The sequence below is a fragment of the Mustela erminea genome, chromosome 3 (assembly GCF_009829155.1).
Source record: "Mustela erminea isolate mMusErm1 chromosome 3, mMusErm1.Pri, whole genome shotgun sequence".
NCBI classification, from domain to species: Eukaryota; Metazoa; Chordata; class Mammalia; order Carnivora; family Mustelidae; genus Mustela; species Mustela erminea.
This window is the reverse complement of record NC_045616.1, coordinates 152,084,896-152,112,586: the sequence shown is the minus strand read 5'-3', so window position 1 is coordinate 152,112,586 and position 27,691 is coordinate 152,084,896. Positions and strand designations below refer to the sequence as shown.

The 27,691-nt window shown below is 42.6% G+C and overlaps 1 protein-coding gene across 1 annotated transcript in view; it reads left to right on the top strand.

The window, feature by feature from the left end:
- The first annotated feature begins 7,393 nt into the window (after positions 1-7,393).
- Positions 7,394-27,691, top strand: part of FBXL7 (F-box and leucine rich repeat protein 7) — a 369,381-nt gene continuing 349,083 nt past the window's right edge. The window contains exon 1 of the mRNA XM_032337733.1: positions 7,394-7,982. Coding sequence (XP_032193624.1) covers positions 7,946-7,982 — 37 coding nt within the window. The 5' untranslated portion in view covers positions 7,394-7,945. The remainder of the gene's footprint in view (positions 7,983-27,691) is intronic.

Here is a 27,691-nt window from a genome sequence, read left to right as displayed (position 1 = left end):
TGAGATAGCTACTATAGTTTCAAAAAACAGTGGAGTTGAACGTGGGGAGAAGAGAGAGGAAATAGTGGCAATGCTATCTTTGAGTTTGATTTCAATAGCCAAATCTCTTCCAGGTGCTCCTTGTGAATTTTGCTACATTTCCTTGGCCAGAATATTGCCATCTGGCCATTCTTAACTACTGGGGATTCTGGGAAAACAAGTATTTAACTTTTGAACTTGAGAGAGGAGGAAGGCAAGGGAGAAGGCAAGGGAAAATGTGTATTGTGTGAGCCAGCCAACAGTCTTTGAAATATAAGAGTTATTTGTATTTATTGTTAAACAGTAAAGTAGTATTTTCAGGGGCTATCAATGACTTAAGCTCCATACATGGTCACTGATATTACTGCTCTCTCTCCCCCAGTGCGGGGTCATTGCTAGGGACATCAGACCAGCCAGAGACTACACTTCCCAAACTCCTTTGTACCCAGATGTGACCACTGAACTTGTTCTCATCAGTAGGTTGTGTGAAGATGTTATGTGATATGTTTTCTCACTTACTCTTTGTGCTTTCTGCCAGCTGCATGTGGATGGTGTGGTTGTTGGAGCTACAAGATGGAAGAAGCCAGATCCCTGAACTGCCATGTGAAGAATAATATCCAGTGTACTACTAATGTACTTAGAGTATTTTATGAGCTAAAAATAAATTTCTATTGTATTAAGCCGCATCACTAAAATGTAGACATTTATTTGTTACAGGTGCTAACATTATGTTATCTAAGGCAATACCCCATGCTTACATCACCCCAGATTTTTCATTTGTGTTTTGTTTCTATTTTAATTCAGTTTTTCCATCTTCCCCCTAGAGATTTTTCCCATCACTATATATTTTTCCCTCACTATAACTAGCCTTAACTTAGCAGTTTCTCAAATACATTGAGCAATACTCCTTAAGAATGTCTTGCTTCTAATTTGTTCTGTTCTAAGGAGCCAGATACTTAGGTATGTGAGGACTTTTAATGCTCTAATACTCTGAGTTAAGCACATGAACTTTGTGATGCCAGATTGGGTTTTTGGGGGTTCTTGGGTGCTTTATCCTTTGATATGGGCTAATTACCTGATAAAGGACCAGTACAAAGGGATATAGAATTACCTGTTGAATGTAGCATCAAGGATGAAGGGCAACTGGCAGTGTGTGAATATTGTAATATTTTTAATTAGAGCCACTGGCTATTTTGTTTTTCAGGGCTGGAAAGGGAACTTTTGTAAGGAGATGGTTTTAAGAGTCCTGTCGAAAGTATCCATTCTATTAAGCTATCATTTACTTTATAATTATTAAAATATACAAATTAGGGGCGCCTGGGTGACTCAGTGGGTTAAGCCTCTGCCTTCGGCTCAGGTCATGATCTCAGGGTCCTGGGATCGAGCCCCACATCGGGCTCTCTGCTCAGCGGGGAGCCTGCTTCCTCCTCTCTCTCTGCCTGCCTCTCTGCCTACTTGTGATCTCTCTGTCCAATAAATAAAAATAAAAATCTAAAATATATATATATGTATATATATATATACATATATATATATATATATATATATATATATATACACACAAATTAAATTTCTTAAATTATCTAGCCATTCATCATTGTGGCTACGATGAAGGTTCATGCTGCATAAAGATTATTTGTTTTGGAATCTAATTAAGTTTTACAGATGTCAGAAGATGTTGGTCTCTTTATTATATTAAATACATACTATCTCTGTTTGAAAGCTAGGCTTTGTCCAAGACTAGGGTATCATGTGATGGCATGAAATTGGTGGGAAGAAGAGGTGAGACATAGTCTAGGGTCCTCAAGTAGATATGGATTCCAACCCTGCTGTGCTTCATGGTAGGATTTACTCATTTTCTCTCAGCCTCAGTATCCCCACCCATAAAGCAGAGTCTAGAAGCACTGCCTGATTAAGTTGCAAGCATTAAGTGAGACATGAACACTTAATTCAAAACAGCACAGTGGCAATAATAAAATAAAGTTGGTTTTTCTTCTCCTCTAATTTTATAGATTAATTAATAATATAATAAATGCTGTTGGCGGGGCGGGAGCATAATAAGGATTTATACCCTTGCTATCTGATATGAATATTTGCCTTACCAAGAGTCCAACTTAATATTTTGATAACAAATCTATGCCAATGTAAAAGCAATATCTTCTGTTTCAGATAACATACACTTAAACACAGGGCTACTCCAGAACTCAGTGGGCATCTTCCAACGTAATTGCAGTAACAACATAGGCAAATCGAACATAGGCGTATTCTGAAATGTGAAAACAACTAAAGATAAGCAGGTGATTCTGATGTTTGAAGGCAACCTGGTGTGCCAAAGAGAAAAAAAAGTCAATATACATGTGAATAAACTTGTGTTTGTTTCATTTTTTTCCTTTCACAAATTAGTATTTCTTATGATCATTTTTTCTTAAACGATGGAGTCCAGCTTTGGAAGTTTCCCAAAATGGGCTTCATGGAAGAGTTCCTTTTGTCTACAGCATTCCCAGGAAAGCATGGGGTTAACTGTGCTCCTCTGCACGCCTCACAGCCCACCGCCTGCTGAAGAAGAGAGGGGCTCTGATTGGTTCCTGGCATTCGGGCTTCATTAATGCAGCTTGGCAGCCTGTCCATCACCAGTGCCAAGGGCAGGGCATTAACCTGAACCTCTGTGGCTCCACCCCAGAGAAAATGGGGGCTTAAGGTGTTATAAATCCAGCTCTCTTTTGAATTCAATATTCTAAAAATATACTACAAGGAAAGAACACATTCCCACTACTCAGAGTGTGGATACACTTGTTAGAGTAGCCAAAAGGTCACTGAGTTCGCTCCTGAAAAATAGAAATGAGGACATGACTATCAATGAAGACATAGGTTTTTCTACTTTTACATTTTTTTTTCTTTCTGCTATTCAGTTTACACTGGACAAAGTAAATGGGCAATTTAAATTAGCAATTCGTTAATTCGTTGACAGAGTCTGTTAGTTCTAACAAACCAAAGTCCAAGGTTTTGGGTATGGATGATTTTCAGGTTCTTGGCCTCAATCACTCCTGAGTCAATCCTGAGTTGACTCAGATGTAAATCTGAGTAACACCCAGGAATCAGCTCTCAAGAAGACTTTCGCTCTCCCAGGTGAACATATGTGTATGAAGAGAATGTGGGAGGTGTAGTAAATGGTAGTACAGAAAGAATATGTAGAAATAGCTCTTGGCAAGAAAAGGGTTTTTCTTCTTGTTCCTTTTTTAAGTTATACTTTTTATTTTGAGATAATTGTATTCTCTTTTACCTGTAAGAGATAATACAAATGGATCCCATTTATCCATTTAGGCGGCTTCCTCCAGTGGCAACATCTTACCAAGCTATAGTAACAACCAGGATACTGACATGGATAAAACGAAGATAGAGAACATTGTGTTCAGGAAAGTCCTTCATAACCACACCCACTTCCTTTTGGAGTCCACCTTAATCTGTTCACCCATGAATATGCTTTCCATGTCTGTCACTTAGTCGTTTCAAGTATTTGGGAAGTTTTTAGTCATTATTTCTTCAAGCAGATTTTAACTCTTCCCTCCTTTACGTCTCCTTCTGAGGCGCTGATGACACAAACGTTAGCTCTTTTATCATGAATCCATGTGTTCCAGGGGCTCTATCATTTTTTCAGTCTATTTTCTCCTTGTTCTTCACATGTGCAAATACCTATTGTCCTGTCTTTCAATTCACTGATTCCCTCCTTGGTGTCTTCCATTCTGCTGGTCAGCGCACCCACTGAGCTTTCCTGTTTCAGTTCGGAAATTCCTATTTGGTTCTTTTTCATATTTTCCGTGCCTTTACAGAGGCTTTCTGCTCTTTTCATTTATTAGAAGTGTTTTTGTAATTGTTCATTGAGTAATTTTTCTGTGACTGCTTTAAATTTTTGGCCAGATAATTCTAACATCTGTCATCTCGGTGTTGGCTTCTGTTGATTGCCTTTTTTCATTCGACATTTTCCTGGTTCTTGGTATGACAAATGACTTTCCATTGAAACCTGGATATTTTCTTATCATATTATGAGGTGATGGGTCAAAATATAAAATAGAATGTTAATATATAAAGTTAAAACCTTCTGTTTTAACTGTGCCACCTTGTAACTGCCAGGTGGAAGTAGAAGTTTAGGTTTCCCACTCAACCCCTGTTGACACTGGATGCAAAGGGCCCCTCCTTACTGCTGGGGGCTGTGAACATTTCTGGCTCCCCAAGTGGTCTCTGCTTGGAAGAGTTGAGGGAGTTGCCCTGTGACTTCTAGATGATGCTGAAAGTCCCGACTCTTCTGCAGGACCCCTGCAGATACTACTCTAGCAAGGAGGAGGAGAGCACTTGCTTATTCCCTTACTGACAAAGGCAGGTGGGTAACCGGGTCAGCCTGACCCTGGGGTTTCACTTGACCAATTGTTTCACTCCTACAATTGACAAGCTCCCACTGGAAGCCCACAGTTGGAATTTAGGTGAAACTGTTTCCCAAAGGACAGGAACTGTGCTTTCAGAAAAAGGTTGGAAGACACTGGATGGAGAAAAACAACAGTTGCTTAAATATTCTTACTGGTTTGTGGTAACTTAGAATGCTTACTTGGCTTTTTATCTTTTCAGTGATTACAGCCTCTTTAAAAAAAAAAGGCAGAGAAAGAAAGCGGAGTAAATTACAAAGCTTTTTATCTCTTTGTTCATCATTCATTCAGTCTGCAAGTTTTTACTGAGTGATTACTTTGTGTTAGGAATTGTGCTAGATATTGGGAACACACTGCTGAAAACCATACCATCCTTTTCCTTATAAATATACAAATCTGTATTGAAAGTTAGGGGGTTAGGTTTGGCAGCTGGGTAAAAAGATTGGTAATTTTGGTTAAAATCATATATTTGTATAATATCTTATTTTAAAAAAATAAAATATATACGTGTGAATACAGCTTTATTTTTAGCAGGAACAGTGCTTTTCCTTCTTTTTGTTAAACACGTTTCACCCCAAGCTTTTACAGTGACTATGATAACATGTATTTCTATTTTATAATCAGAAGTATGTTAAAAATCATGTAGTTTCCCCCCCATTAAAAAATTTTTTTTTATTCTTTTAAAGGTTTTTATTTATTTATTTGACAGACAGAGATCACAAGTAGGCAGAGAGGCAGACAGAGAGAGGGAAGCAGACTCCCTGCTGCCGATCAGAGAGCCCGGTGCAGGACTCGATCCCAGGACCCTGAGATCATGACCTGAGCTGAAGGCGGTGGCTTAACTCACTGAGCCACCCAGGTGCCCCATCCCCCCTCTATTTTGTTTTAAAGTGAAACTTCTTAAACAGAATCATCTCTGTTCCTCTTTCTAGTAGACAATGAGCCTTGACAATATGTAGATACTTTAATTTCAATGTTGATGAATATTGTTAGTCATTATAACTTACTTTTCACTGTTAGCTTTATTCTGATATTAAAGACCTTGGGAGGCAAGCCAACTAAAAAGGTGTGACAGTGACTCCAAGACGAACAATGGCCAGGTCCAGAGATGCCATGGCCCTCCTCTATGAGGAGGACAGGATCTAAGAACCTGAATCCACCTGTCGTTTACAACCTGGGTGACTCCAGGTGTTTAAACTGTTTGAACCTCAGTTTCTTCTCCTCCGGACTTGCAGACCTCAAAAGAGGGACTGAGAGCATCAGGAAGTCAACAGCGTATTTAAAAAAAAAAAACAAGTTATCAGCTCTGCAGCAAATATCAAGATGGCTGTCCAATGTTCAACTATTTTTTGGTTGTTTTATGTTCAATTATGCCTCCAAAATGATCAGACTCAGGGTAGTTCCTAAATGGTGGTGGAAAATCACAAAGACCAGGTGAGCAGAAACCTCCTTTGGATGAAGATAATGTAGATGCTGGCTTGTTTCTAGATTGGCTTTGCGCTTTCAGGTGGAGTCTCTGAAAATGCATTTAACTCTTCCAAATTTTTAACACCCATCTCTTACTTAGGGCCCATGATGCAAGGATTTTTTGTTTCTTTGTTTTTTGTTTTAAAAGGTTTTTTAAAAAAGTAATGTCTATATACAACAAGGGGCTCAAATTTACAATCCACAGATCAAGAGTCACATGCTCTACAGACTAAACCAGCCAAGCACCTCCACAAGTTTTTAATTTAACTCAAGGTTATATGGGAAGCACATATTATCAGCCAGGCAGTATGCTAGATTCTATATATAAAAAGATGAATTAAAATGCAGCCCTTAATCTCTTGGGACTAGGGCAATTTAAATGTTATCAGAACAACACAAAACTACTTAAACCTGTCCTTGAAAATAAGTGAATTTGTGATATTTTTTGTCAATACATGGTATCTTCTGAACAATAAACCTCGATTTTTGAATTTTGAAATATGCTTTATCTTTTAAGAAATAATTTTTTTCCAAATACAAGGAAATTACCCAACTAGAACCCAAATTTCTGCATGTGGTTGATAACCTTTTAAAAAATAGGTAATTACAAAAATTCCAGATCTCTGTGAAGTTATTACAGATGCTTATTATATATTATACATATATGTATCATAATATAAGTTTAACTTAATTTAAAACATCTAACACCCTACAAGGAGAAACTGGGCTGTGTTTGTCTCGCTACAAAGAAATTTGTGTCGTGAAGGCTGGGGTCTTCAGAAATATGCAATGTTATTAAATTCTAGGTATTTCCATGGAAAGGGAATAAAACATTAGGAAGAATTTCCTTTCTCTATTTACAGGAGGGAACACCAAAGGGCCATTTTAAGGCTCTATAAGTGCCATATAAATCTCCAAAAGAGGTTGTGATGTATTAAACAAAGGATAACACTAACCACGAGGAAAAAAAAAAAAAAATCATAGAAACTTCCTGGCTCTGAAGGTCTTGAAAGTTCTGAGCCAGGAAACCTTCCGCACCGGGGCGGGGAATGTCTTTGGCTCTCCAGTGACTCCCTGCTAAGTTCCCCTCAAGTTTTCCCTCTCTCTCTCCTCCTTTCCCCGCCTCAGTCCCCGAAAGTGGGAGCCACAGGAGAATGCCAGCATACATACCTGACTTAGAATCAGACTCCGATGCCTGCTTATTTTAAAGGCCCCCACACTCAAAAGAGGCCGTGTTTGCAAGCAAACCCAAGGGACTGCAAACGAAGCCTGGAAGCTCATCTTACACGTTGGGGGCCAAGCCTGCAAAAGAACAATAGTCCAGCAGAGCCAGGAGCACGTTCCTTCGCTCGAAGCGGTTCTGCGGGGGCGCGAGGGCCTGCGCCTCGGCGGGGGCCGGGAGCCGGAGCCCCGAAAAGGCGCGCTGCCCCTTTAAAAGGCCGCGCATCTCCGGGCCGGCCTTCCTCCCCCGGGCTCCAGCTGTGATTGACGCTGGGCGGCGAGAGGAGGCGCCTGGCGCTAACAAAAGTCCGGCCCGCGGGCGAGCTGCGCCGGGCCGCGAGTCTCTGCTCGCTCGGGGCACCCGCAACAAGTGGCCGCCGCGCCCTCCCCGGGGAAGCCGCGGGCGCGCAGGGGCGCCGAGAGGAGGCGGCCGAGCGGGGGAGCCCCGGCCGCCCGCGCGGCTCAGCCCCACCGCAGAGGGATCCGGGCGGGCGGATGGGGACCCGGCGGCGGCGGCGCGGCGAGCCTCTGGGCGGCCCCGGGGCGCGGGCTCTGCGCCGCGCTGCGCCCGCCGGCCCCGAACGCGGATTCTAAGAGCGGCGGCTGCCCCCGGCCCCACCCGGAGCCATCGGGGGTGCCAGGCGGGGACCGAGCGCCCCCTCCCAGCGGAGTGCAGGGGCCGTCCCCGGTCGGAGCCCGGCCCCGGAGCGTGGGGTATGCGCAGCTAACGGTCCCGTCGGGCGGGCTTTCCTCTGGTGGAGCGCGCAGGCGGTGCGCCCCAGCTATGGAGTGTCCGGGGAGACGGCGGGCATGACGGCGGCAGGATGGGCGCGAACAATGGCAAACAGTACGGCAGTGAGGGTGAGTGGGCCGCCCGTCCTCAGACTCCCGGATCGCGCCCCCCTCCCCTCCCCCTCGCCCTCTCGTCTGGGAAGGAAGGTTCTCGCAGGCTACCGTGGCGCACCCCCGTTTGGCACCGCGTCCGGGCCGTCACCCTCCCCTGTGGCACTGAGTGTCGAGGCGCCCCGAGGATGCTTTCCCACCGTGGGGGTCTCATTAAGCAAGTTCCCAGGTTGTCCTTGAGACGGCTCTAAGTTGCATTTCTGCCGTATTTCTGAGCACATGTGCCTCAACTTTCCTTCCTTAAGCATCTGGGGTTTAGGATGATGGTTTGGCAGATGGTGGAAGACGTTTTTGAAAAATAACGCTGCGAAAACTTTCCCAGGCCTTTGTGCTCCAGTCCCCTGGACTCTCCTGTAGCAGGAACGACTTCTGGAAGAAGAAGTTAAGTTTCTATTCTCTGCTCAGTGCCCCTGAGCTGACAGCTTCGTGAAACACCACCTAAGAGCCTCGCGAGGCGAGGAGTGGCCCAGGGCTTTGTCTGGGACTCTCTCGGGGCTCAAGACGGGCAAAGGACCATCTGTTACGTGGGGCTGGAAATTGCACAGAAATATTGCCTGTCAAGTGGGAACTTGGAAGTTGGGGGAACTTTAAACTCCACCTACTCCTAAAAGGATGATGGATGTGTGGGTTGGCTTCTCCCTCGCTCCTCCTCCTCTTTGCATAAAACCGTAGTATTGTAACCCAGCTGATTAACAGCCTGCCCCCGATTTGCGTCCTGCAAGGGCTCTTTCCGCGGTTCAAAAGTTAGGAAGGTTTGTCTTTCGTGAACTTGACTGGAGGGGAGTGGAAGAGACCGGGTTGCTTTTATAAGCCCGCCCCCAGGGGACAGGCGGTTACAAACGGGGTCCAGCGCCTGCAGACTGGTAGGAATGCAGAATGGCTATTCAGCGTGTGGCGTTAGGGAAACTCCTATCGTCCTGTTCAGAACTTTGAGGTGTGGCCACAGAACGTGGATGTCTCCCTGCGTTTGTGTGTGTTCGTTCTCAGCAGCTTGATGAGATAACAGCAGCCGACCCTAGGAAACCATATCCCCAAGAACCTTTGGTTTAAATCGTTTCTTTCCAGATCACTATGTTTTGAATTCCATATATACTCCTTATTCTGGGCAGTTTCATAGGAGAGTTCTTTTTTTAACAATTTCATTGTTAAAAAAAGTTAAATGGTTGTCTTTTTAGATAGGGCATGTGGAAATATGCCAACAAAGATTATTGCGGAATCTTGGACACTCCCCAGAACTTCTCAATGTTTTAAAAATTTGTGGAAAACTGAAAGGTTAAGCCTTTTACTCTGAATATTAAAAAGCTTGCAGGGAGTCAAATGTGTGTCTGTCAGTTGTAGGTATGCATATATTGTGATACTTGAATACGGTCAGGGTGGGGGGCAGGGACGACCCAAGAGGTAAATGGAGTCAGGGCTCTGCGTTCCTGAATAAAACCCCTCCAACACTCCTAATCTTCTGCAACTTGTTCTGATATCCCAGCGTTCTGGTATTGTACAGTGTGTGGTGTATGACGACTTCCTGTCTGAACAGCAGAGTTTTCAACCCTTGGGAGAGAAAAAGAGAGACAGAGAACTAATGATCTCCAGCTGTTATCCGTAAATGCTACCTCTGCATTTTCACTTCAGCTGAAGTGAAATTTTACTGGGATCAGATTTAGATACACTGTGGAACTTTTTATAGGGAAAACCTCTTGGGCTCAGCTGATTCAAGGGAACCAATAGGAAGCTTTGGGTGGTAACTGAGGTTCGGCTGGAGGGAAACATTGTGCTTAGCGTTCAACTCTCATCAAATGCTTGGAGATTCCTCTGTGATCAGCAAGGAAAAAATACAGAAGTAGAAGTGACATGAACTTTAAAAAAAAAATCTTTTCTCCCTCCCCCCTACTCTAGTTACATTGGCCTTCTAAATAGGGTCATAACATATTTACAGTTGACCTTTGAACAGTGTGGTGTTTCATTGCTCCTGTGCAGTCGAAACTTAGTGTAACTTTTGATGCCCCCCAACCATTGGCCAGAAGCCTTACCGATAGCACAGTTGATTCAGGTGTATTTTGTATGTGTCCTATGCTGTACTTGCAATAAAGTAAGCTAGAGAAAAGAAAATGTTACTAAAATCCTAAGGAAAATACGCTTACAATTCTATATTGTATTTATTTAAAAACTTGCATGTAAGTGAACCTACACAGTTCAAACCTGGTTTGCTCAAGGGTCAGCTTCCTTACCGAGTGTTACTGGATGGTCAAATATATGCAGGTAAGCCTGTTGGAATTCAATGTGTCTGTGCTATCTTTCTTATCTAAAATGTCATATTTCAAAGAATGTGAAATCAACCCTTCGGCATAGTATCTCTATTAAGAAGACTGAGAATTAAGACAGTTTTAGATTTAGTACAATTTAGGCATGGTTTGAAATTAAGATTTATTTCAAAGATTTATTTTCAACCATACCTCAGTTGTACTAAAAGAAGGATAGTATTAGTAGATGCATATCCACTGAATGCACTGAGAGGCCACTCAACTCTAAAAGCTAGGGGTTTGTGTAGACTTTGACGGTCGGATCTTTAAGTATATTTTAGAGTTGACTCCACTGTGTCAATGCAAACCACCTTAATTTTACAAATGGTGTCGAACTATAGGAATGTTTAAAACTTGAGTATTTCATATGGAATTTTACCTTCTCTTGCTCCTTGAAAACTCCTTTTTCATTAAAACAACAAAAACTCTTCCTGAGGCTTCCCATGGCAGGTACAACAAGGGCAGAGGATTCCTATTCTGTGTAGCCGAAGGACCAGCAACATCGGCGTCGCCTTGGAGCTTGTTAAAAATGCAGAATCTTAGGTTCTTCCTAGAAATTTGGGGACGTTCTTGTGTTGAGTAGAGACCATTAATTTGGATGTCTGTAAGTTTGAGTCCAGCTTTGATTTAGCTACTGTGACCTTGCTCAATTCTCCTGAAATCACGAAGCCCCTGAAGTCTTTCTTCTCTAGAGAGAAGAGAGGAATTCTTTATTGACATTCTCTATCAAGAGCTCATTCTTGGGCACACAGACATTCATTTTATTTAGCTCTTCTAATGCCTTAATGGACCACTTAACAGAGCGGAGCCTTGGAAGGTCCGTTACAATAAATAGGGAAGTTAAGACTGTTATTGCCATGAAATCCACAAGAGCCCCTCCCCCATTTGTCATCTCCTTTTCCCTCTCTCTCCTCCTCACTTACTCCCCATTCCTCTCCTAATTGAACCAGTCTTGAAATCCCTGCTTTTTTTTTTTTTTTCCCTTAAATTCTAGGTATGGGTAAATAATGGGTGTTTCCAAAGGTTTTGTTTTCCCAAATACTTAGCGACTCTTCAGGTTAGTGGTTTAATTTGTAGTCCGAGCCCCTACACATGCTTGGATTTTGCCCCAGGAAAAAGTTACTATACCATTCCCAATCTTTAGATTTCTAGAAACATAAATGAATATCTAAATGATTAGTATGTTCTGGTAAATCCCTTTATGGAGGTCTATGTTTTTCTCTTTATCTTCCATCAGGTATAACTTTCAGCCTGTATGTAGAAACCTGGAGAACGAGTTGGAGTGCAGCAAAGCCATTATAACCATTAGCTTTGACTCCAGTTAAGCCAAATAAAAAAATCTCATTCAAGTAGGAAGAGGCAGGCTGCTTTCCCTGCCTTTTAAGGTGTCTGAGCCTCCCCCTCACTTACTCAGTGGTTACATTGTTATGTTTACTCTACTCCAGCAGGAGTGGAGGGGGGGCAGTAATACACAGTTAACAACTCCTTTGCAAATTCCTGGGTGTTGTTGGATTGGAGCTGATGAGGCCATAGTGATGGGGTTTGACCCTTGGTGGTTCTGCTGCTCTGTTAACTGCCCGGGGCCCCTTTTCACCATGTCAGATCTGTGCTGTCGGATGCAAGGAGAGCCAGTTGCTAGCACACTAAATCATCACTCCTCCGTCACCACCTTGGGAAACATATCTTGGAATAATAATAATAATGGCGGCTAATGTTTATCAAAAGCTTACTGTGTCCAAGCATTATTCTAAGCCATTGACATACACTGACTCATGCTATCCTCACGACCTCCTGGGATCCTCCTCTTACCAGTAGGGAGACACAGCTGCGGGGAGAGTGAGCCTTTCTCCTGGTCCTACAGCTAGGACAGGTGGAATTGGGACTCAGGGCCAAGTGTGTCTAAGCCCAGAGTATTTACTTCCTCAACTAATGTACACTGACTTCTTATTTCTTACTCTGTGTCAGGAACTCTTCAGGACAGTGGGGATGCATCAGTGGACAGATTAAGATCCTGTTGCCTGTCAATCTTTTCTGCGTGTGTGTGTGTGTGTGTGTGTGTGTGTGTGTGTGTGTTGGGATGGAGGGAAAGTGGTACAATTAACAAATGTGCAAAAACACACACAGTAATTCAGTAAACCGTGTGATACATTCTAAGGGGCTAATGTCTGAATAAAAAAAAAATCATCCGATGATTGGGAATTGGGAAGAACAGGCTGCGGCAATTTTAGTTAGAATATTTGCCATTGGCCCTGTTGAAAACCTGGCATTTAGAGCAGGACTTCAAGGAAGTGGAAGACTGATCCTTGAGGATGAGGTAACATGTCGCCTGTCATTTGGAACCGCTATGTTATACCAAGTGAACTACTCTCCGCTGGGGAGCCTAAGTCCTTATTTCATGCGAGTGTCACATCACTAGTCTTCTAACCATAGCCACTGTGGAACAGAGTCAGTTTTGGTCACCGCACATGTTTTGTTTTATTATTTTTTTTTCTTTTTTGCCTAGAGTCTTTGTGAATGTCTTTTATCTAATTATATCAGATATTTTGTGACTGCTTTTGGGTGGAGGAAGCCTAGGACCTTCTCCTCTTGCTGTGACCATGGAATATTGCCTGCCTCACTGGGTATGTAGACATCGCTCCAAAGATCTCCATAGTTCTAAGATAGAAGTAGGTCTTCATTTTTTGCTTCCAGCTAATAATTTCATTTTGATGAAAATCAGAAGGTAAACATACTGATTGCACTATTTGTTCAAATCGAAACATTAATGCAGCTAATGAGACCATCTTTCTTCTGATAATAAGATATTCTTAGAGATTTGGGGTATCTTTTGCATGTTTAAAGTGGGAAAGCAAAGAGAGGGAACTTTTCATTTCCCTTGGGATCAAGTCACACTAAAATGAATTCTGGGTTGATTTTGAGTAGTTAATAATAATTTAGCCCTTAGACTTTATCTAGAAGCTGCCTAGATAAACTTCTCTTGGCTGTTTAACTGGTGGGACATTCTAGATATCATGCATTTTAAGGTGGTGTTAGGGATGTATTAGAATATATGACATAATCTTGAATAAAATCTAGAATGATTATGTTCCCTGAATAATGAAGAAGGGGATAAATGAAGTTGAGAGACTTAATCTATTAAAAATAGTATTTGAAGCTCTGTCGTGGTGAAAATTAAATTGCAAAGTGCTAAGCAGAGACCAACGTGTGTAAGTTACTAGACAGTTGATTTGGCTGCATCTGAGGAAGACCCTCATTGAGGGGTCTGACCACATCTGGGATAGGCTTTCCAGTGAGCCTGTGAGTCCTCAGATATGGGAAGGATGTGATCACAGTAAATGATGGTATGCTAGAGATTTCTGCACTGAGTAAGGGGTATAGTTTAGGACCCTACACCAAGCTCCCTAGCAAATATTCTTTCACAAGATGGGATTGGGAGGGAGACAAACCATAGGAGACTCTTAATCTCACAAAACAAACCGAGGGTTGCTGGGGGTGGGGGGTGGTGGTTGGGTTATGGACGTTGGGGAGGGTATGTGCTCTGGTGAGTGCTGTGACATGTGTAAACCTGGCGATTCACAGACCTGTACCCCTGGGGCTAATAATACATTCTATGTTAATAAAAAAATTAAAAAAAATTTTTAAAAATTCTGTCATGTGAAGTTATCTTTGATGAAGGGTTATTGTTTGGTTCCACACCTAACTCATTTTACTACGTTGCACTCCCCCTCCCCCCTCCCCCACCAATATGCTCTGTCATTTTCAGTGTTAAAAGATATTCCCCCACCTTGCCTGGGGGAATTAATTCTCTTTTTCTCCCTTGGTATCTGTCTGTTGTATGTATGTACTTTTGTCTATTTGATTTATTTAGGTATTAACTGGAAAAGTCTGGGACGTCTGGGAGGCTCAGTCAGTTAAGGGTCTGATTCTTGATTTCAGCTCAGGTCATGATCTCGGGGTCCTGGGATCCAGCCTAGTCTTGAGCTTCATGCTCAGCAGTGAGTCTGCTTGAGGTTCTCTCTCTCTCTCTGCCTCTCCCTTTTGTTCCTCCTGCTCCTGCTCTCTCTCAGATAAATAAATCTTTTAAAAAAAGAGGAAGATCTATTGATTTTGTTTATTTTCCTGCCCTCTGTGAACCTAAACGCCAGCACCGAAAATTGGGTTCGATAAATGCTTGTCCTTATTTCCAGTGTCGTGAAGGCCACTGACTCTAGCATCTACTGTCACTTTTATTATGACCCTGAAACATGCAGATCTGCTGAACTTGAAGCGAGCCCCTTAATTGTGTTGATGCTGAATGCCTTGAATAAGTGTTTTAACCTTGAATACAAGACTTTTAACTGGTATTATTGGTTAGTGGTATTTGATCAGAATCTGCAAATTGACTAGAACCACACAAAGAGAGTCATCTGCTAGGAAGCTCTGATACACTTTTGTTCCACACCATGTTTACTGCGAGTGAGAGTGAACAGCAGGTCTTCTGTCCAGTGTTGGAGTCTATATCAGCTGAACTTTTCTAGAATGTAGCTGTTTTTGTTTGTTTAGTTGTTTGGTTCTAGTTAAAGAAATTCAGATCTCTTCTCCCACTTACTCTTTGCGTTAAATCTCCAGATAGAATAGATTTGCCCTAAGGAAGTTCAGTAACTGAGCAGCGAGGCAGGGAGACAGATCCTTCTAGAACAGGGTGAGGAGAAGTCCTAATTCACAGGAAGACCCTAGTTCTCCAATGTGGATGTAAGTGGTGAGGGGAAGTGTGACCAAGAATAGAGTTACTCTCTAAATAATGACAGTTCTGAACAGCGTCTGTGCTTCCCAAAATATCTAAAGGATGTTTCGAAAACAACAGCAACAAACAGGTGTGTTGGATGAGCAGTAGCTTAGATCCTTGGGAGAAGCTTAATGTTTTGTTAAGAGACTTTCCTTAGGCGTTCCCGAAAATCCTCAGGTTCTGTTTCCCATGTGGTTTATCTCCTGGGAAGCGATTCCTGTGGGTTCTGTGAGTGAGGACCTCGGCATGATTCAGAGGAAGGGCAGGAGTGTCTGCCCAGCCTGGGTCCCTCCCCGGTGTGCTCACCGCAGCAGAGAGGAGAATGGAAACCTTTGGATAGAAGCTCTTAAAATGTGCTAGCTTGTAGCCCAAAGACAGGCAACTGTAAAGCTTCTGACATAAATAATCGTTAACCATCTCTGCATTTTCCTCGGTAATGAAATACAAACACATGGTCAACATCTTCCCGTTCCATGGTTGAAGAACTGTAGACTGTTTCTGGAGCCGTAGATCTCTATTAGGCCGTGCATTAGATGTGCTCATTCTATCAATTCCTATTTAAATTTGAAACCAGTGACAAAATGAAAAACAGTTGTTAACACTGCATGAACTCATAATTGTAACGTTAGAAGCCTTGAGCAATGTGTAGAAATGTTATTAAAACATTTTTTGTTTGCTACCCTTTCTGCGGTAAATTCCTTTGCAGCATTTTTCAAGCAGATGTACCCATGGAAAGTGAATCAAAATTTCTAGAGAAAAATTTCAGGAATTTTTCTTGTCCTTGTGGATTGACCTTCTGGCTACAAGTAACCCACTTCTTGGCAAGGTGAAGAAGTCAGGAAAAGGCTACTTCTATGTGCCGTGGAACCTGCTGGCCCAGTTGATTACTTGGGTCAAATCGTGTTAGCATCTAAGTTAAGTCCAAGATGAAGGCCAGGTCTGACACGTTCCAACAGTCAGAAGTAGCTTAGAGCCCAGGAAGGAGGAGCAGGTGGGAGACTGAGCATGAAGGAGAGAAAGGAACCCAAGTATAAGGAGAGGGAAAACAACAAATTCAGAGAGAATGGGATTTAGGGCACTGATTGCCTCCTAATGTAAAGAACAGGGCCAATGGCCCACTCAACTCTGTTTTCTTAAAAATGTTTTGGTTCGTGGAACAATAATGATTATTCATAGATATGAGTACTGCTAAGTTTATTGTATTTTTGGTCATGTAATAAATAATAATTGTTGAGCACTCACTAGGTGCGCCTTCCCCCTCTGAGCACTTTACACAGACTCGTTCTTGTAGCTCATGGCAGCCAGACAGGTGGGCGATGATGAGCCCATTTTACAGCTGTGAACAGGGAAGCCCAGGGCTCACAGCTGGTGAGTGGCCCAGTGATGCCTGCAGTCTCTTGGTGGCCCTGGAGTCCGTGCCCTTCCAGCATGCCCATGAACTCTTCCTCCCTGGACTTCCCAGGTGCAGCCAAAAGTTTTCCAGTCTTTGTTTCTTTGTGTACCTTAGAGAATTGCAGTGGCCAGGAAGCATCCCCTAGAGAATTGCAGTGGCCAGGAAGCATCCCCTAAAAACAGACAGTGACAGTTTGACAGACTAGGAGGTGGCCAATGAAAGATGTTGTTGAAGGAAACTCTCAACTCCTTTTACCTGGCTCCCCTGCGGCCAGATGCCCAGCTCACGAGGCGGCAGTCTGCTGACAACCTGGCCGGCTAACGAGGGGGCAAACTAGGGTCTCTAATAACGTCGGCATGTGAACTGATTAGCATACTGTTTAGAGTCTGCGGAGCGAAAAGTAGAGCCAAAATGCTCTCCTCCAGATTCTCCAGAGCCCTGCGCCCTTTTCTTTCGTCTTTGTCCTGGGATAGCCTCACCCCTGCGCACACACGAAAGCAGGACTAGGACAGGCACCCACATGTTCTTTCCTCCTCAGTAGTTTATGCATTATAGCTTATATTTCCTCTGCTTTCAAAACCATGGATTTGAAACTGCTGTTCATGCAGGGAATTACTCCAATAAGTATTGGAGAATTTGCCCTTCTCTTTTGCCAGTTTCTGGGAGACTTCTCCATAAGTATATCTGTGAAATTGCTTTGGAAGCTATGAAGCATTTCAGACATTAATCTTACTTATCATCACAGGGACTATGGGAGAGGTGTCTGTCATTATCCCCCGTTTATAGGTGAGGAGACGGAGGCCTTGGCAGAGTGAGTTGCCTTGATTTTACAATGAAGATCAGGCGAGGGCACCTTGATTCTAAATTTAGTACACTTTTCATGATACAGTCACTCTCTCTTAAGTGCTACAGGAAGCAATAGAATCATGCTGGAGGGTTATCATAGACATTCTTGATACTATTTTAAATTGCTTGCACCCCAGGATGAAAATGGGGATCTGTAAGCATCATCCTTTAATCCCTTTGGCAGCAGAGAAGCCTAGCTCCCTAGTGGTCCTCTCCAGCCATGGTGACTGCGGGTACAGCCTCCTGGTGACAAGACGATCATAATGAGAATGCACAGAGTGAGCTATTGGATACATGTTCGCGATGAGATGACAGTATCGGTTAGAGAGCACTTGCTAGTTGATAAAACTCAGCTGGGGCTTTGGGGGGCATTTACTTCCTCCGAAAACCTCTGCAGGGGATGCTTTGGAGAAAGTTATATCGCTGCCTGGGAGATCAGAGAATCACCTCGGAAACTGGGGTTTCCTGATTCCCTTCCATCTTCTTCGTCCTTTGCTGTCGAATAACCACATTTCCCAGAGGCCTTTGGAAGAGCTGAGGGCCGGGGGCAGGTCTTTTAGGAGGAGCGAATAGTGACTCAAGGAGGTTCTGTCATTGATAGAAACTCACCTTGTTCATTTAGTTTTTAATTGCTTTACTTTCTGATCACTGTCTTCTAGTTGAATCGCAGTTTTTTCCTAGTTCCTGTTCTTTTGTATGTTTTCATTGTTCACCCTGCATGGGCTTACCCTGATGTGACTGTAACCTGCTCATATAGTAGGTTTTCAATACATTTTCTTGTTAAATAATGAAACGAGCCTGAATCTTTAGCCATGGTCTTTGAGGGATCTAAGAAAAGCTTATGAAAACTCTATCACATTTTCAGCAAATATTTCTTAGACTTGGACATTTTAACTCTTAAAAAAAAAAAAAGTTTTTCCAGACACGTGCTTTCTTCTGAGGATAGTCTAACTTGGCCCTTTATTTTTGACAATGGAGTTCCATCTTCTTATGGATGAAAGTAGTTTAACTTGTGTATTTAAGGAGTGATGAGATGGGTATTTTTTAGTGTTGTTGAAGATAATTGTTGAAGACTTTTCAAGCTCACTGTCTTACAGTATCATCGTCTTCACTATTTTTCAATGATTAGTATTGAGTTGAACAGTACTGAAGAGTATATTTTTCTTCAGTATATTTCAGTATTTATGAAGAGTATGTTGTTTGATAGTATTTGCTTAACCTGATTGGAAATTGATTTTACATGACAATTGAAGCAAATTATTAACCTAGAAAGCATTTTTAAAATTTGACCTTTCAACTAATAAACCATTCCTTTGGCTCTGGGTTCTCTGGATTAAGCGCTCATAGGGCTGTGACTTTAAAAAATCTTACATTGATCTACTTCATGCTGAGTAGATGTGTCTCTATTTTGTGTCTCTTTTTCTCCTTTATTATACAAAATGTAAAATTCATTATGTGTGTCTGTTGTGATTGGAATAGTTTCTAGCGCTTCTGCTTCTGGCTTCCCCCATGAAGTAAAATCAGAAGTAAAATAATAATCAATTTGAGAAAAAAAATTACTGAGGTGTGTGTGATGTATGGATATGTACATGTACTTGAAACCATATTTAAATAATTATTTTCTATAAATTTAGCCAGATCTATTCCTCTTCACACCTGTTTTTTTTCTCTAAGTGGAAAGAAATACATATCCTGTAAGGAATTTAACAAACATAATTAAAATTAAAATGTCATTTGTTTCTTTACTATTTTGGTGTGTTAGAGGAGCGGCTTCCAACAAAAGGTCACCAGAAGAATCAAGCCAAAGAGGAAACAAAAAGTCCAACACGTAACCTTCATAGGCAACATTCATATGCTCATTTTTGTCTTTTTTTTTTTAATTTTATTTTTTATTTTCAGGACCAATAGCTACTCCGTTGGTTGGAAGGATTTGTGTTGCCCCATTTGGACAGTGTATATTGTGTAGCCTAGTATGAAAGTGAGTTTCAAGACATGACATTTCTGTCCTGAACATCTTACTCTCCACATTCTATTTTATATCCACTCTGCTTATTTAATTATATTTTAATAATTTTCTCTATCTTCCATCTCTCTTGAAAGACCTCTCCTGTTGATTATCCTGTGAGCTTGTTTTGAGATACAGTGTCTCCTTGGGGAGTCTTTCTCCACTTCTAAAGCCGTAACAACATGAACTAAGCAATAAAAAGCCAATTCCCTCCCCTTGGTTGTGCTTCAAATAGTCATTTCTTTGATACAGGCTAATAAAAACAGGAAAAGGATCATTTTTAAATGCTTGGGTTGGGGTTGCTTTACTTGCAATAAGGAAAATTGCCTCACAAGGGGGAGTGTGGGTAATAAAGATACAGCTAACTGAGTAATTGTATTCAGTCTAATGCTGGAATCCCCAGGCTGTTGCCTGCAAATCTCATTTCATCTTGGGATTGCTGTGTGTCCACTGTGGTGTGTAGATTTCAGTTTGCTGCTGCTACCGATCATCTCTGCACAGTTACGGAAGATGAATTTCAGCTACTGGAGATTTTTGGTTTGGGTGGGTTCTTTTTTCCTGAGGGATGTTTGTAAGGTCACCAAAGGGTTTTGGATGTTGACCAAGAATGAAGTATGGAATACGGTTGTGGCTACTATAGCGGTGGCAGTGACCGTCGTGATCCTTACAAAGAGATAGCGGCACGAAGACATGAAACCGCTGTGCCAAAGTCATGCAGATAGCAAGGTTTTAGGACCCTGACATTGATTTTCTTAGTCCAAGCTGTTTCCTTTTAATCCCTTTCTTCCCTCCTCATCATGCTTCACACCCTGTTCTTCTGGCTTTAAGACAATTCGAGGTGGATGTCCTTTCTGCTTGACCTTCCTGTCCTGTGGCCCCTTCAAGGAGGACCCTCTCAGATCTTCAGCTCACAGGTCCTTGGCACAGATGACTCATAGCCCAGTGCCTCTCTAGAAATTATTCTCACCTAAGGCAAAGGAGCAGGCCTCATTGAATGACTAACCGAGGCAGGGATGCCATCTGGGAAGGCCCTCCGGGGTCCGAGGTCCCTGGACTTGACCGAGACTGGTGTAGCTGCATCACAGACCAACATCTGTCCATCCAATCTGCGTTCTCCTTTGCCTTTCCCAAGCGTGATCCCAAGGGTAATTCCTGAGAAACTGCCCCTAAACTCATCACAGAGACTGTTTGCCAGGGGACTCAGCATAAGAAAAATGGAGCAGTTGGAATGGGATTCTATTCTGGCAGTGGTCAAGGGCAGGATGGCACTGCCGGGAAAACCAGCTGCCTGGGAATCCCGGCGGTCCTTATAGGGGAGCCTTCAGCCGAGAGCTAAGAGACCTGCACCAGTTTTCTGCCTGGGGACCAGTCTCTTCCTTTCACTATATAGATTAGGAAAGCAAACCACATACCCTAAAGTGACTTGACCAATAGCACATAGCCAGTTGGCAAAAGAGAACAAACAAGCTTATACACCTCTCTGGTTGTGTTGGTGCTATTTTTGAAGAGCCATTTTGGAACTTGTTCTGAGTCGTTCTGCTGTTGTAACTCCGAATGGGTTGCAGATGGGTCTAGAGACCATTCATCTGTCTGATCCATGTGTTCAGCTCTGGCCCTGAAGTCAGACATCTCAATAATTCCTTTGTGGCCTTATTTTGCTGATCGTCCACTATTCTTGGAGGAGTGATGGCTGAAGCTCACTGCGGTTGGTAGTAGAGTAGTGAAGAAGAAGAAGAAATAGTGTGGTAGAAACAGATGGTCACAGTTGTTTTGCCTGAAATCAGCATTTCGTGTTAACTGGCTATTAAGAGAATTGGGAAATTGGCAAGGCTTATTACATGATAGACCAGTGGCAAGTACACATTCATTAGACAGATGAAACATGCAGCCGTGGGTTGCAACAGTCATAAGCAAAATGAAAAATGACTACAAATTAATATGTAGTCTCATGATCACCCTAAATAGTTTATTAGTCATTTTATTATGCTCAAATAATGTTTCGTGGAGATTATCAAACTATTATGAGCTCAGAGTCACTATGATCCTGAGAAATTTGGAAGTAATTGAAAAGCAAATTATTAGTTTATTATTATTGCTACTACAAGGATTCAGATTTTATATACTTTCCTTGGCATAATTCACCAGCCACTCTACCTGAAATTATTCTTTGACTCTTATTGTCTGTAAATTATGTCAAAATTTATTTTATTTGGTGTTCAAGGCCTTATGTGTGCTCTGCTTTCTCTCAGACTTTCTCATCTATGTGTAATTCATACCTCAGACTTTGTTTTCCAAGATTTGTGTCTTTTGTCATGCTGGTCCTTTTCTTCTGGGACCGTTCTTCCCTAGTGACTGCCAATCAATGAAATTTTCTCTGACACATCTTTGGTTATAAAATTTAACCCCTTGCTGCAAGGAAACAGGTCAGGTGTTCCCAACTGGATTTACTCTTTCTTCCCTCTGAACCACCGTGACATTTTGTTTGTATGGATGTTTTTTATGTCCTACTTTGCATTTTAGCTGCTCTCATCTCTCAAATTCAATAAGTATTTGTAGGTATCGCTGGACCTGTACTAGCTAATGGGAGATTAAAAAGTATAAGAACTTGATCTTCACCTAAGTGGTCTACAGTGTAGTGAATTGCATATAACAAAGTGCTGGAGGAGCCAGACATGGCCAAGCTAAAGCATGGGATGGAAGACACAAACCAGTCCATGGTGACCCTCAGTGGGAACTATCCACTTCTCATCTGAGGGGAGCTTGAATGGAGTCTAGAAAGATGAGGAACGGCTTGCCAGGTGTGGCTAAGAGGGAGGTATGTAGAACAACAGAAAGTCAGACAAAGAGGCAGAAACCAGTGGATGAGCTACAGGCGAGGAGAACGTGATCTGAGTTGAGCCTCACACCTGGACAGGTAGGCAGGTTTATATGGCCATGAAAGCCTGATGGAGATGGCTAGCAGGAGGAAGCCAGTGGTAAATGTTTAGCGATGGCAGCCTTGGACAGATTTATAGAAATCACTGAAAAAACCTATGGATTACTCTTCTCCACCACTTGTGTTATTTCCTTGTGAAGAGGGTGTCATTAATATAACTCCTGGCCTGGAGAATTTACCCAGTTGGTAAATTTGGGAGAAGTGAAGTCAGCTTCTGAGCTCCATCCTGTTTTCCTCTTGAGAAGGAGCTGCCCTTGGGGGGGCAGCTTCTCTGGGGGAAGCTCTTTGAACAGAATTCCACGAGTAGACCGGCTTTGGTCTCATGCTTGCCAGCACTTAGGTTCAACATTATTAGCCGCCTGGCTATAGACCTAAAACCACAACCTCTGAACTAGAGTTCCCAGAAATAAAGGTGCCGTTTTTCTCTCTGTCTGCCACTCCTTTTAAGAAAACTTATTATTAATTTAATTTGCTTTAGACCCGGGTGGGAGAAAGTGGTGCTCTTCATGGAGGCCCATCGAGACACTAACTGTAACGCGTGGTGGGAGCTGGGAAGAACAACTAAACGAGAGCAGTTAAAAATCTGGATTATGGCAGGGGTAAAATGACTGAAGAGGATGATGTGGGTTCCAGTGATAAAAAGAAGATAGAATGAACGGGACCTGGTGACTAATAGGCTGAGGGGATGAGGGAGATGGAAGGCTCTAGAAGGACCCTGCCTTCCGGTTAGGGTGGTTTCAGGCCACATGAGTTCACATACTTCCCCGTTCTGATTGACCTGCATTAGCATTGAGTCGGCCTTTCAGGCCAGGACGGTTAATCTGGCCTTTCATTTCTCCTTGGCCATCACCGTCCAGGATCTGAGAGAATTTCTCAGGCACTGATCAAAGTATTTCATTCGTTTTTTAATTCATTCGGCCCGTCGATATTTATTAATTTCCTCCTGTGTGTCAAAACCTATCTTGGCTTGCCCATGATATATAGTGATGAATAAAACATTCGCTTGTCCTCTGTGGACTAACACAAGAGTCTAGGGAGCAAGCCAGAACCATAAGGGAGGGCGTGGGAGTGGGTGGGGCACGGTGCTGATCAGACAGCTTCAGAGCCAAAGAGCCTGAGTTAGAATCTGGGCCCTGCTGCTTGTAAGACAGGTGACCTCACCAGAGCCTTGTTTTTAAGGTAGCCAAGTCAGCATCTACCTCAAATGAAACTTCACACTTTCTAAATTCTCCTGATTTGGCCCAATAAACGAGTGGCTTGGCTTTGAGCAAATTCTGCCAGAAATGTAGAAAATTGGGGGGAAAAAGTTGTTTTTGGAATTCATTTTTAAAACAGGAAATTCCTGTCTCTAGCTGAAAGAAGTTGTCACAGGAGCGACTTTAAGTTATGCTCTATTTCTCCCTCTTTTGGACAATCCCTTCAGAGTGCACTTGATGCAGGAACGTTAAAACGTGGGTTATTTTTTTGAGAAGTTTTCATTTTTGAGTTTTCGTTGCATCAGGGACCTCAAAAGAGTCTGAGCTCTCTTATGATGGCAATTCTAGACATTACTAAAAAGTGGAGAAAGAACGGGTTTGCAGTGTTGAGAAACAGATCTAGTATTCAAAGGGAATGACATGCTGATTTGTAGGTTTTCATGCCATTTCATACAAATATGGACTTTTTAATGTTTTAAAATTGGTGGGGAAAATCCCACTGTTTCTGGAGTCCTTGATTCAATGTAAAATACTATCCACATTTGCAAATTGTGTCCACATTTGTGTGTATGTATGGAAACTTATTGTTCCTATTTCAGTGGTTACAGGATCAAACCATAGGCTTTGCACCAGATTCTGGCACATTTATTTGCTATGATTTTAGTTTGTCCCCCAGTGTCCCAGAGCACATAAATTGAAAAAAGTAGCTGAATTAGGTAGAAGATAGTACAGAAGCAGGTTTCCTAATGGGTACTCTCTGCTTTATCTAAAATTACTGTTATTTAAGCAAGAACAAAAATACCCCAGTTTTGTCCTGGCAGTATGTTTTTCCCATAAATGGAGAGAAATACAATATCCTTCTGTAAGGAATTTAAGAAATACAGTTTAAAGTAAAGTATCATTTGTTTCTTTAATAGTAGGGTGTCCATTCTACAAAGGGATACGATCCGCTCTCCCTTATGTCAAAGAATTCTATGTTTTAAAGTCGGATGGAACTCTAGTGATGTCCAGTGCTGTCCTTTGGGGACCAACGGACTCAGGCAAAGTTCCGTATGAGGTACAACAGCCAGCATGGTGACTAATAACACAACAGTCTTAGATGTTGAACTTTCTGGGTTTCAAACTGATTCTCCAGTTATCAGTTCTGTGATCTTATGCAAGTTATCTAGCCTCTCTGTGCCTCAGTTTGTGCACCTGGATAATGGAGTCAGGGGCAGTTTTTCCCTCCCAAGAGTTGTCAGGGAATGGATTCATTTAGTAGATGCGAAGGCATAGTGCCTGGCACAGCAAATTCTGCTTGTTCATCTATGATGATTCACATCTCGACAACTCTGAGATGCAGTGACGTCACTGGTACCTTGATCTCAAAATGCATGACTGGCAAGTTTCACAAAATTACGGTGTGATCTGCTGCAGGGGCTGGAAGGTGATATTGATTCTCAGATGAAGGTGAAATGGACAGTAAGGGGGCGGAGCTTAGCATCAGGGAGATGGGGGTGCTATTATTCTTCTTTAATTGACTTAAGGCAGAGTTGGAATTAGAAGCTGTGTCTCCTAATCCAACCCTCAGTCCATTTTTCTACACTTTATATCTAGCTAATGTAGACACTTGGACTTTGAGAAAGAAAATTTTTAGCTGTTTATTCTGAGCACACAGAGCCTACCCTTCTTTGGATGATTTTTTTTTTTTTTAAAGATTTTGTTTATTTGACACAGAGAGAGACATCACAAGTAGGCAGAGAGGCAGGCAGAGAGCCCGATGTGGGGCTTGATCCCAGGACCCTGGGATCATGACCTGAGCCGAAGGCAGAGGCTTTAACCCACTGAGCCACCCAGGCGCCCCTGGATGATATTTTTTGACTCAGAACTGTTGCGACACTTAAGCTTTGTGGCTCCAAGTCCTACAAGAAACTAAGTGTGATGCTCCTATCTTATTGCAGAAAGGAGGCTAAAGAAATGCCCGGATTTCCCTCAAAGAATGAGTCTCCTCTCTTGGCCCGTGCTTGTGGGCTGAGAGGTGACATTGCCCTCTGTGTGCTGTTGCTTCCTGTTTGGGTGGGTTAGATCTTTAAACAATGATAAATGTCTTTACGCTGAGCAAAGATTCAAATTCATCTGCAGCTTTTAATCATGATTAGAACTTGCTGTTTTCCTTGCTGGTAAAATTCATCCAACAATGGAGGCTGGGGTGTCCATTTGTTAAAATTACTGATCAGGTCATTTGGGGCAAAAACCGTGTGCCTTTTCTAGGTGTCTGTGTAAATCCCCACAAGAGTGCCTAAGTGAGGACTTTTGTGAATATATTTAAGACTTTGGGCCAGACTTTCTGTTTGATTTGTTCCTTCATTACTGTTTTATTTTTTGTCCTGCTCTAGATGACCTGCCTTCTCTCACCCACAGCCCCCTCTCCCTCGCCCTCGTGCCCTGCTACCCCTCCCCTCACCCGGCTCTCCTCGCCCTCTCTCTTCCTTCTGTCTCTCTGTCTCTGCAAAGTTTATATTTGACTGTTGTCTCTGGGCAGTCTGCCTGGTTTGCTTTATTTGTTTCTCATAACTGTATCAGAGCCTCAGTTACATGTTTCAGATGGATATTTCAGATGGCATTTTTGTCTCCTTTATAAGACAAGTATTTTCCTAGGGTTTTGTGTTTTACGATCCACACACAAACCCAGCCTCTCTAAAACGGAGCTTTACAAAGCGAGTGCCCAAATCGGTGAGAAGGTATTCTAAATATCCCTAAATTAAGTTTTACCGTCCCAGGTCTCTGAATAATGGAATAAAAGCAATAAATTACTAGTTAGGCTTTGTACTTTGCTCTTCAACAAAGACAGTCTGCTGAGTTTAGCTGTATGGAAGACAAACATGATGGTGTAAAGGAACCCCAGGTGTCCTTCCTATTGAAATGTAAGCTCGCGTCAGTTTTAAAAGGAAGGAACAACCCTTAACACTTCCTCCTTAATCTCAGCCCAGAGTCTGTTTCTACTTTGAGAAAACTGTGGTTTGAGGCCTTCTCTTATTCTGTGACATTCTAGCAAAAACTCTAAGCTTTCAAAATTAGGTCTTCCTGTGAGGATAATGGTTCTCTCTAACTGTGCGTTCGTAAGTTTAGTTGTTCCAGACACTGCCTTGTCCAACTGAGTAGTAAGTAGCGACTAGCTCCATGCAGCTTTTAAAAGTTAAATGAACTACAATTTAATCAAATTAAAAAATTCAGTTCCCCAGGCACAATAGCCGTATGGCAAGGGCTCAGTCTCCATATGTGGCTACCATATTGGGTAGTGAAGATACGGAACATCACCATCACGGAGAAAGTCCCACTGGGCAGTGTTGTTGCAGAGGATTTGATTTGAAGTCAATGGCACTAACCAGTAGAGTTCATAGAGTTGTTAATGGGTAACTAAGCTGCTTTAACAAGAGATGACAAAAATACAGCAAATAGAAGAATATAAACAACTCTTCCTAAAACATCCAGGAGGTGAGCGGTCCACATTGCCCATGGGGCACTTTTCTGTCAATCATTCCTGGATATGGTTCCTTCCATCTTTTTGGCTCGGCATTCCCAAGGCATCATGAGTCTCTGTGTTCCAGTTTTGAAGAGATACAGAAAGAATGCCGGGGCGAGTGGCTTTCTTAATTGGTTGACAATGACCCGGGCATGCTTGACGTCACTTTTGTTCCCATCCTCTTGCTCCAAATCCATGGCTTCACCCCCCTCGGCAGGTGAAGTCAGGGAAGGTGGCCTGTGGCTCGGTGGGGTGTATTCAGCTTAAATTATCCCGGGGAGTGGGGGGAGAAGAAGAGGAGAATGGACTTGGGGGAAGTCGTTTCTACCACAGAGCTAACGTGCAGTAGAGGGGATTTGATGCTTAATGTGTTGGTTTATTTGGCATAGTTAATTTGAGTGTTAGGAGAGATGATGTGGGGATTTAATTTAGCTATTGCTTGGCCTTCAGCTTTTACTTGTTGTCATTGAAGTGGGTATGGACATAAAACCCTAGTAAACGAGAGCGGAACATTTTATACACCTGGGTTTGTCCCTACATCGACTGAATAACCCGAGATAACCCGAGTGTGTGTGGAGGGGCTCAGTTTGGATTCTTCCGTGGAACTACAGAACTGTGACTCCCTGAATGCTTTTAATGCTAGGTGGAGTTGGGGATTGAAAATATTGACTGTCTGGCTACTCAAAGCAAAGGCTTGACTAAGGCAGTGAAATATGCTTCAACAGAATGGA